This window comes from Cetorhinus maximus, chromosome 17 (genome assembly GCF_964194155.1).
Source record: "Cetorhinus maximus chromosome 17, sCetMax3.hap1.1, whole genome shotgun sequence".
Taxonomy (NCBI): Eukaryota; Metazoa; Chordata; class Chondrichthyes; order Lamniformes; family Cetorhinidae; genus Cetorhinus; species Cetorhinus maximus.
The window spans coordinates 71822578-71835136 of NC_135895.1; the positions used below are offsets into that span (position 1 = coordinate 71822578).

Here is a 12559-nt window from a genome sequence, read left to right on the forward strand (position 1 = left end):
ACACACACATCATACAGGAGCTGATAGTGAGACACACACATCATTCAGGAAGTGACACTGAGACACACATATCATACAGGAGCTGACACTGAGACACACAGATCATACAGGAGCTGACACTGAGACACACACATCATACAGGAGCTGACAGTGAGACACACACATCATACAGGAGCTGACACTGAGACACACACATCATACAGGTGCTGACACTGAGACACACACATCATACAGGAGCTGACACTGAGACACACACATCATACAGGAGCTGACACTGAGACACACACAGAGCATGTTGGAACTGACATTGACACACACACATCATGCAGGAGCTGAAACTGAGATACACATATCATACAGGAGCTGACACTGAGACACACACATCATACAGGAGCTGACAGTGAGACACAAACAGATCGTAGAGTAGCTGACACTGAGACACACATATCATACAGGAGCTGAGACTGTGACACACAAAACATACAGGAGCTGACACTGAGACACAATCAGATCGTAGAGGAGCTGACACTGAGACGCACACAGATCGTACAAGAGCAGAGACTGAGACACACAAAACATACTGAAGCTGACACTGAGACATACAGATCATAAAGGAAGTGACACTGAGACACACACAGAGCATGCTGGAACTGACATTGACACACACACATCATGCAGGAGCTGAAACTGAGACACACATATCATACAGGAGCTGACACTGAGACACACACATCATACAGGAGCTGACAGTGAGACACACACATCATACAGGAAGTGACACTGAGACACACATATCATACAGGTGCTGACACTGAGACACACACATCATACAGGAGCTGACACTGAGGCACACACATCTCATACAGGAAGTGACACTGAGACACACACAGAGCATACTGGAGCTGACACTGAGACACACACATCATGCAGGAGCTGGGACTGAGACACACAAAACATACAGGAGCTGGCACTGAGACACACACGTCATACAACAGGTGACACTGAGACAAGCACGCCATACAGGAGCTGACACTGAGTGACACACATGTCGTACAGGAGCTGACACTGAGACACACACGTCATACAGGAGCTGACACTGAGTGACGCACATGTCGTACAGGAGTTGAAACTGAGACACACATATCATACAGGAGCTGAGACTGAGACACACAAAACATACAGGAGCTGACAGTGAGACACAAACAGATCATAGAGTAGCTGACACTGAGACACACATATCATACAGGAGCTGAGACTGAGACACACAAAACATACAGGAGCTGACACTGAGACACAAACAGATCGTAGAGGAGCTGACACTGAGACACACACAGATCGTTCAAGAGCAGAGACTGAGGCACACAAAACATACAGGAGCTGACACTGAAACACACAGATCATACAGGAAGTGACACTGAGACACACACAGAGCATTCTGGAGCTGACATTGACACACACACATCATGCAGGAGCTGAAACTGAGACACACAAAACATACAGGAGCTGACACTGAGACACACACATCATACAGGAGCTGACAGTGAGACACACACATCATACAGGAAGTGACACTGAGACACACATATCATACAGGAGCTGACACTGAGACACACAGATCATACAGGAGCTGACACTGAGACACACACATCATACAGGAGCTGACACTGAGACACACACATCATACAGGAGCTGACACTGAGACACACACATCATACAGGAAGTGACACTGAGACACACACATCATACAGGAGCTGACACTGAGACACACACAGAGCATGCTGGAACTGACATTGACACACACACATCATGCAGGAGCTGAAACTGAGACACACATATCATACAGGAGCTGACACTGAGACACACACATCATACAGGAGCTGACAGTGAGACACAAACAGATCGTAGAGTAGCTGACACTGAGACACACATATCATACAGGAGCTGAGACTGTGACACACAAAACATACAGGAGCTGACACTGAGACACAATCAGATCGTAGAGGAGCTGACACTGAGACACACACAGATCGTATAAGAGCAGAGACTGAGACACACAAAACATACTGGAGCTGACACTGAGACATACAGATCATACAGGAAGTGACACTGAGACACACACAGAGCATGCTGGAACTGACATTGACACACACACATCATGCAGGAGCTGAAACTGAGACACACATATCATACAGGAGCTGACACTGAGACACACACATCATACAGGAGCTGACAGTGAGACACACACATCATACAGGAAGTGACACTGAGACACACATATCATACAGGTGCTGACACTGAGACACACACATCATACAGGAGCTGACACTGAGACACACACATCTCATACAGGAAGTGACACTGAGACACACACAGAGCATACTGGAGCTGACACTGAGACACACACATCATGCAGGAGCTGGGACTGAGACACACAAAACATACAGGAGCTGCCACTGAGACACAAACAGATCGTACAGCAGCTGAGACTGAGACACACAAAACATACAGGAGCTGACACCGAGACACACACGTCATACACCAGGTGACACTGAGACACGCACGCAATACAGGAGCTGACACTGAGTGACACACATGTCGTACAGGAGCTGACACTGAGACACACACGTCATACAGGAGCTGACACTGAGTGACACACATGTCGTACAGGAGTTGAAACTGAGACACACATATCATACAGGAGCTGAGACTGAGACACACACATATCATAGTGGAGCTGAGACTAAGACACACAAAACATACAGGAGCTGACACTGAGACACAAACAGATCATAGAGTAGCTGACACTGAGACACACATATCATACAGGAGCTGAGACTGAGACACACAAAACATACAGGAGCTGACACTGAGACACAAACAGATCGTAGAGGAGCTGACACTGAGACACACACAGATCGTACAAGAGCAGAGACTGAGGCACACAAAACATACAGGAGCTGACACTGAGACACACAGATCATACAGGAAGTGACACTGAGACACACACAGAGCATGCTGGAGCTGACATTGACACACACACATCATGCAGGAGCTGAAACTGAGACACACAAAACATACAGGAGCTGACACTGAGACACACACATCATACAGGAGCTGACAGTGAGACACACACATCATACAGGAAGTGACACTGAGACACACATACCATACAGGAGCTGACACTGAGACACACAGATCATACAGGAGCTGACACTGAGACACACACATCATACAGGAGCTGACAGTGAGACACACACATCATACAGGAGCTGACACTGAGACACACACATCATACAGGTGCTGACACTGAGACACACACATCATACAGGAGCTGACACTGAGACACACACATCATACAGGAGCTGACACTGAGACACACACATCATACAGGAGCTGACACTGAGACACACACATCATACAGGAGCTGACACTGAGACACACAGATCATACAGGAGCTGACACTGAGACACACAGATCATACAGGAAGTGACACTGAGACACACACAGAGCATACTGGAGCTGACATTGAGACACACACATCATGCAGGCGCTGACATTGAGACACACACATCATGCAGGAGCTGACACTGAGACACACACATCATACAGGAGCTGACACTGAGACACACACATCATACAGGAGATGACAGTGAGACACACACATCATACAGGAAGTGACACTGAGACACACATATCATACAGGTGCTGACACTGAGACACACACATCATACAGGAGCTGACACTGAGACACACATATCATGCAGGAGCTGACGCTGAGACATAAACAGATCGTACAGGAGCTCAGACTGAGACACACAAATCATACAGGAGCTGACACCGAGACACACACGTCATACAACAGGTGACACTGAGACACGCACGCCATACAGGAGCTGACACTGAGACAGACACAGATCGTACAGGACCTGACACTGAGACACACACGTCATACAACAGGTGACACTGAGACACGCACGCCATACAGGAGCTGACACTGAGACACACATATCATACAGGAGCTGAGACTGAGACACACAAAACAGACAGGAGCTGACACTGAGACACACATATCATACAGGAGCTGAGACTGAGACTCACAAAACATACAGGAACTGACACTGAGACATAAACAGATCGTAGAGGAGCTGACACTGAGACACACACAGATCGTACAGGAGCTGAGACTGAGACACACAAAACATACAGGTGCTGACACCGAGACACACACGTTATACAACAGGTGACACTGAGACACGCACGCCATACGGGAGCTGACACTGAGACACACAGATCATACAGGAAGTGACACTGAGACACACACAGAGCATTCTGGAACTGACATTGACACACACACATCATGCAGGAGCTGAAACTTAAACACACACATCATACAGGAGCTGACACTGAGACACACACATCATACAGGAGCTGACAGTGAGACACACACATCATACAGGAGCTGACACTGAGACACACATATCATACAGGAGCTTACACTGAGACACACAGATCATACAGGAAGTGACATTGAGACACACACAGATCATTCTGGAGCTGACAGTGAGACACACACATCATGCAGGAGCTGACACTGAGACACACAAAACATACAGGTGCTGACACTGAGACACAAACAGATCGTACAGGAGCTGAGACTGAGACACACAAAACATACAGGAGCTGACACCGAGACACACACGTCATACAACAGGTGACACTGAGACACGCACGCCATACAGGATCTGACACTGAGACATACACAGATCGTACAGGAGCTGACACTGAGACACACACGTCATACAGGAGCTGACACTGAGTGACACACATGTCGCACAGGAGTTGAAACTGAGACACATACGTTATAGAGCAGCTGACACTGAGACACACATATCATACAGGAGCTGAGACTGAGACACACAAAACATACCGGAGCTGACACTGAGACACACATATCATACAGGAGCTGAGACTGTGACACACAAAACATACAGGAGCTGACACTGAGACACAAACATATCGTAGAGGAGCTGACACTGAGACACACACAGATCGTACAGGAGCTGAGACTGAGACACACAAAACATACAGGAGCTGACACTGAGACACACACATCATACAGGAAGTGACACTGAGATACACACATCATACAGGAAGTGACACTGAGATACACACATCATACAGGAACTAACACTGAGAAACATAGATCATACAGGAAGTGACACTGACACACACAGAGAGCATACTGGAGCTGACACAGACACACACATCAACCAGGAGCTGACACTGAGACACACAGATATCTCACAGGAGCTGACACTGAGACAAACACATCATACAGGAGCTGAAACTGAGACACACACAGATCGTACAGGAGCTGAGACTGAGACACACAAAACATACAGGAGCTGACACTGAGACACAAACAGATCGTAGAGGAGCTGACACTGAGACACACACAGATCGTACAGGAGCTGAGACTGAGACACACAAAGCACACAGGAGCTGACACCGAGACACACACGTCATACAACAGGTGACACTGAGACACGCACGCCGTACAGGAGCTGACACTAAGACACCCAGATCATACAGGAGCTGACACTGAGACACACAGATATCGTACAGGAGCTGACACTGAGACACACAGATATCCTACAGGAGCTGACACTGAGACACACACATCATACAGGAGCTGACAGATAGACACAAAACTTACAGCCGCTGACACTGAGACACACACGTATTACAGGAGCTGACACTGAGACACACACATCATCCAGGAAGTGAGACTGAGACACACACAGATCATACAGGAGCTGAAACTGAGACACACACATCATACAGGAGCTGACACTGAGACAAATACAGATCCTCCAGGAGGTGACATTGAGACACAAACAGATTGTACAGGAACTGACACTGAAACACAAACCGATCATACAGGAGCTGACACTAAGACACACACAGGTTATACAGTAGCTGACACTGAGACACACATACCATACAGGAGTTGACACTGAGAAACACATTGATCGTACAGGAGCTGACACTGAGAGACACACATCATACAGTAGCTGATGCTGTGACACACATATAATGCACAGTAGCTCACGCTGAGAGGCTCACACAGATCGCACAGGAGCTGACACTGAGACACCCACATCATACAGCAGCTGACACTGAGATACACACACACATCGTACAGTACCAGGCACTGAGACACACACAGTACACCATTAGACACAATGTATTTTTTTGTTAAATCGGCTGTATACACTACCTGTACAGGTGCTGACACACACTGGCGCATTCAGTATTAGAGAGAAGTGAATTGTTCTATTAAGCTCGCTCTGTGCTCTATATGTACAGTAGCTGACACTGAGAAACACACAGATCATACCAGGGCTGACATTGAGAGACACACATTTCGCACAGTGTTCAATAGAAGCGAATTCTTCTGTTAAACTGGCTGTGTGCTCTATATATACAGGAGCTGAAACTGAGAGACACGGATCGTACAGGAGCTGACCCTGAGGCACACGGAGGCCGTACAGGAGCTGATACTGAGACACAGGCAGATCAGACAGTATTAGACACAATGAATTGTTTTGTTAAATCGGCTGTGTGTACTATCTGTACAGGAACTGACACTGAGACACACATTGGCCCGCTCAGTATTACACAGAACTGAATTGTTCTGTTTAACCAGCTGTGCACTCTGTACGTTTAGTAGCTGACACTGAGACACACACACATCGTACAGGAGCTGACATTGAGACACACACAGATCATACAGGAGCTAACACTGAGACACACACACATCGTACAGGAGCTGACACTGAGACACACACACATCGTACAGGAGCTGACACTGAGACACACACAGATCGTACAGGAGCTGACACTGAGACACACACATCATACAGGAGCTGATACTGCGACACACACATCATACCGGAGCTGACACTGAGACACACATAGATTGTGCAGGAGCTGACACTGAGACACACACAGATCGTACAGGAGCTGACACTGAGACACACACAGATTATACAGGAACTGGCACTGAGACACACACAGATCGTACAGGAGCTGACACTGAGACACACACAGATCGTACAGGATCTGACAATGAGACACACACAGATTGAACAGTATTAGAGAGAAGTTAATGGGTCTGTTAAACCAGCTGTATCCTCTATCTGTACAGGAGCTACCACTGAGACAAACACAATTTGTACAGGATTAGGCAGAAGTGAATTGATCTTTTATATCAGCTTTGTACTCTCTCTGTACAGGCGCTGACACACAACCCCATTGCCTAGCTGCTTTTTTATGAATACACCAATTTCGCTCTAGTTAATTCGCTGTTATCATGGGGTGTGCCCCGCAGAACAGGGCGTGTGTTGTCAGTATCTGAGTGACACTAATTTGATTGAGTCTCTGGACTTATCCAGACTCTGACACCGACACGGATGTGAGCTGTGAGTGTGAGGTTGGAGTTTTCGCCTGGTCTGCTGGTGATTTAAGTGCCAGGTCCCTGATGGAACAAGTTGAAAGAAGTGTCAAAGTGAATATAGTATTATTGTGCTCAATGTTGCCAGGGATCAGATTGTGGAGGATGGAGCAGGCATGAATCCAAATCCTCTTCCCCTGAGTCTAGTGTTTGTATCCAACACACCTCCGCTGACATCCTGCTCATACTCTCTCTCTCTCTCTCTCTGCGCTTTGTGAACATGTGTGATCCTGTCACTGCTTCTTGCTGCAGGAATGGCTGGCAACACTGCCTGAAACATTTTAAGTAAACTCTTCCGTATCGTAGTGCCAAAAGTGTAATGCACAGGGAACAAAGAAGCAGACGAATTACAAGTTAGACTAAAAGTGATCATGCTTTGAATCTGAGATCAGAAGGGCTGCATTCAGTAAATTGCTAACAAGTTAGTTACTGATTTACTGAGCTTCACTTCAACTGTCTGAATGGTTTGTTTCAGTGACATCACACTGTGATATAAACTCTCACTGCTGCTTCCAATCTCAGAAAGGAGACAAGACTCTCTCACTCTCCGCTTCAGCTTCAGCTTCCTCTCCATTCAATAACAAGAACTTCTATTTTTAAAATGGAGTAGACATCGCAAGGCATTGCACAGGAGTGATTATCAAACAGAATTTGACACCGTGCCCCTCAAGGAGATATTCGGAAGAGTGACCCAAAGATTGTTCGTACAGGTAGGTTTTAAGGAGTGCCTTAAAGGAGGAAAGAGAGGCTGTGGGACAAAGATGTTTAGGGAGGGAATTCCCGAGCTTGGGGCCTGGGCAACTGAAAGCCTGGCTCCCAATGTTGGAGAGATTAATATTGGGGATTCTCAAGAGGCCAGAATGAGAGGAGTGCAGAGATTTTGGAGGGCTGTGGGGCTGGAGGAGATCACAGAGATAGGGAGAGATGAGACCATGGAGGGAATTGAAAACAAGAATGAGAAGCTTAAAATTGAGGTGCTGTCAGACTGGAAGTGATATAGTTTGCAAGCACAATGGTGAATGGGACTTGGTATGGATTGGGAGAGCAGAGTTTGTGGGGAATGGAAGGTGGGAGGCCAGCCAAGAGAGGGTTAGAACTGAGAATTCAGCAGGAAATTGGATTCAGGCTTCAATTTTTAAATCCTTGTGCGTGTTTTTTTTTTTGCAGCTCCTTGATTCGGACACCCTCTCCCTGAGGAAGCTGTAACGTGAGATGCTGATGATGCTGCTTGCTGTCCTGGCAGTTTGCCTCAGTATCCTCCTGGACCCGGGCGAGTGCCGGCTGCTGGTCAGTGCTCTCCGACGGAAGCGTGATGAGGCCTCGGCTAGGGGGCACCATATTAACCACACGGTGCCAATCAAACAGCAGCCTATCATCTTTAACCATGTCTACAACATCAATGTGCCCCTGGAATCCTTGTGTTCGGTGAGGATGGAGAGCTCCTCAGAACAAACTGAATCTCCACAGTACGAGAACCCAACTCAAAACCTGGACAGTCAGATAGCTTTCACTCATAACATCAACATAGCGAAACAGGCATCTGACTGCCCACACACCACCCTGCTTGAGAACGTCATCAACCGACTCAAAGTACTTGAGAGAGAGGTCTCTGTCCTTAGACAACAGTGCACCACCGGCTGCTTGGGAGAGAGCTCAGCCTCAGGTAGGAGACTCTTCCCCCGTAGACATCTTCCCCCTGGGCTCTCTGCCTCTGGAGCACTATCCCCAAAAGCCTCAGGACTCCTACCCCAATGACACCTCCCCGTTCACATGGAGATAGACTGCTGAGCTATACCTGATTGTTACGGACAGGAGGGGGATTAATTTAAACAGCCCTGATTTCTCCTCTCCTTACTCGTCCATAAACAGAAAGATATTTTGATTTCTGATTTCCCTCTTTCTAAGTGATGGCATGGTTTCTCTATCCCTTCAGTTTGAAGTTATCCAATCCCTCTATTAATAACCCCCCAGCAAACTGGAGAAAAGGTAAAATAAGAGGTTTGGTTTATTTTGCAATCTCTGCACCTTACAATAAGAGAAGGATAAGGGAAAGAAAGGGGTTCAGGACAAAGACCACAATAAAATTAAGAGTTATGGTTTTACGTGAGTCCAGAATCAAAAGATCCAATGGTGTATTCCATCAGAGGTTAGCAGGCGGAAACTGTTGCAGGGTGATCATCTTTCCAGAAATAAGGACTTCCACATTGGGAGAAAGCACATAGAGATGAATCAGTCTTGCAGGCACAGATACAATATTCCAGTAGTTCACAGTGTAGATGAGGGCCAGGCACTTCACCTGGATAGAGCTCTTTCTGCTGCTACCTGTTAGAAGACAAAATGGTAGACTGACTGGGTTCAGTTCCACACAGCAATATTATAGGTTCTAGCAGCTTGGGTGAGGTCAGGCAACATACCTCCTGCTTCTTCTGCTGGGTGTTGGACAAAAATATGTATTTTCCCAGGTCTGGAATCTTGAGGTGTTTAATAAAGGAGCCAGGACCCCTTTTGTCCTTGCAGACATACCATCTCTGTTGGCTGGATATCTGGATTAGAAATGTAAAGGGTGTTAGTGCATTTCTTTGAAATTTGATTTTCTGCAATCATGGGGGCATTGCTACCCTTTAAAGGTAACAAGGTCCATGCTGGTTTCTGAAGGCTAGAAATTCCTCTGGCGTAAGTCATGGCTAGCCAGGCATGTCAGGGGAAATCTTTTGTACACTTTAAAAATAAAATAATAATTTTATAAAGTAGTCAGATTGACATAGATATATATTTACCTTCCTGTCTTCTGGCCAGGACACTGATAAATAGTTTAATAGATACTCAGGAATGATTACAAGCTGGGATGAGTGAGTGAGAGCAACAGGGGTTAGAGTATCTGTGAGTGGATGAGATACAGACTAAAGTCTTAAAGCATGGGTGGACATTCAGCCCATTGTAGCTGTGCTTTGAAAGAGCTGCTCAATTTAGTCCCACACCCCAGCTTTTTTAACCCTGAAAATTAGCCCTTTTCACACCCAATTGCTTTTGAAAGTTGGTGTGGGCTCTGTTTTCACCACCCTTTCAGGTAGTGCATTCCAGATCATTCCATCTCCCCGTCTGAAGAAATTTCTCCCTGTAATTCCTGTGTCACGAACTTAAAGTAATTGGCGCATGGCTAACAAACCCATTGCTGGAAGAAACAGTTTCTCCCTGCTTGCTGTATAAAGCACCTCATCATTTTGAATAGCCATCACGTCTCCTCTTAAACTCTTTTGTTCTGAGGAGAACAGTCCCAGCTTCTGCAAACTCTCCACACAGCTAAATTTCATCATCCCTTCTATCATCCTGCTAAAGCCTACTCTGAACCCTTGTTCCCAGGCCTTGACATCCTTCCTGAAATGTGCCCAATACTCCAGTCGAGGCCTAACCAGTGATTTGTAACCTTCCTTGTTTATGTAACCAATGCCTGACTTACAGAGCCAAGTACCCCAGAACCTTTCTTTACCACTTTATCAATTTATCCTGCCATCTTCAAAAATTTGGAAATGTGCACTTTGAGGGCCCTCTATGTATTATTGCTTTCATGGGCTGTGGGCTAGGCGAGCATTTATTGCCCATCCCTAATTGCCCTTGAGAAGGTGGTGCTGAGCTGCCTTCTTGAATCGCTGCTGTCCATGTGGTGTAGGTACACCCACAGTGCTGTTAGAGAGGGAGTTCCAGGATTTTGACCCAGCGACAGTGAAGGAATGGCGATATATTTCCAATTCAGGATGGTGAATGACTTGGAGGGGAACTTCCAAGTGGTGGTGTTCCCATGTATCTGCTGCCCTTGTCCTTCTAGATGGTAGCAGTCGTGGGTTTGGAAGGTGCTGTGTAAGGGGCCTTGGTGAATTCCTGCAGTGCATCTTGTAGATGGTACACACTGCTGCTACTGTGTGTCGGTGGTGCAGGGAGTGAATGTTTGTGGATGTGGTGCCAATCAAGTGGGCTGCTTTGTCCTGGATGGTGTCAAACTTCTTGAGTGCTGTGGGAGCTGCCCTCACCCAGGCAAGTGGGGTGTATTCCATCACACTCCTGACTTGTGCATTGTAGATGGCAGACAGGCTTTGGGGAGTCAAGAGATGAGCTACTCTATGCAGGATTCCTAGCCTCTGACCATGGCTAGTCCAGTTCAGTTTCTGGTCAATGGTAACTCCCAGGATGTTGATAGTGGGGGATTCAGTGATGGTAATACCATTGAATGTCAAGGGCGATGGTTAGATTCTCTCTTGTTGGAGATGGTCATTGCCTGGCACTTGTGTGGCGCGAATGTTACTTTCACCCTTCTCAAAGTAACACCTTTCAGTTCTGATGAAATGTCATTGACCTGAAATGTTAACTCTGTCTCTCTCCACATATGTTGGATGACCTGCTGAGTTTTTCCAGCATTTTGTTTTTATTTCTGATTTCCAGCATCCACAGTATTTTGCTTTATCCATTTTGATTATACTGCCCTCTTAAAGTGCATCACTCCAGTTAACCACATTGAATTCTGTCTGACATTTCACCAGTCTGCCTGTCCTCTCGAAGTCTGCTCCTATTCTGTTCACTATTTCCTAAAGTTGCCAAGCTTATATCATCTGCAAACTTGGAAATTACACTCTCTGTACCTGAGCCCAGGTCATTTCTACTGATTAAGAAAAGCAATGATCTTAATACTGATCCTGGGAGATCATACTCCAGTCAGAACAACAAATCTTCATCACTACTTTTTACCTCTGATCCCATAACTAATTACAGACCCAGTTTAGCATTGTCCCTTTGATGTCATGTGCTTATTTTAATCTGCTATATAGTTCATCATCAAATGCTTTTTTATAATCTATCTCTCTTTCAAGTGCTCTACATTCATCAACCCCCTCTCACTTCAGGCAACTCAATCTGGTTCGTCAAGAACAATTTATTTTTAACCAATTCCTGCTAATTTTCCTTTAATAACCCAATACTTCTCCAAGTAAGGATTAAGCTTCTCCTTGAAAATGAGGTCTAGTTTGAGTGACTCTGATAAACTATCAAGTTTAT

General features: G+C 46.2%; 1 protein-coding gene across 1 annotated transcript in view; it reads left to right on the top strand.

The window, feature by feature from the left end:
• The first annotated feature begins 8728 nt into the window (after positions 1–8728).
• tnr (tenascin R (restrictin, janusin)) overlaps positions 8729–12559 on the top strand; it is a 484923-nt gene continuing 481092 nt past the window's right edge. The window contains exon 1 of the mRNA XM_078561777.1: positions 8729–9179. Coding sequence (XP_078417903.1) covers positions 8729–9179 — 451 coding nt within the window. The remainder of the gene's footprint in view (positions 9180–12559) is intronic.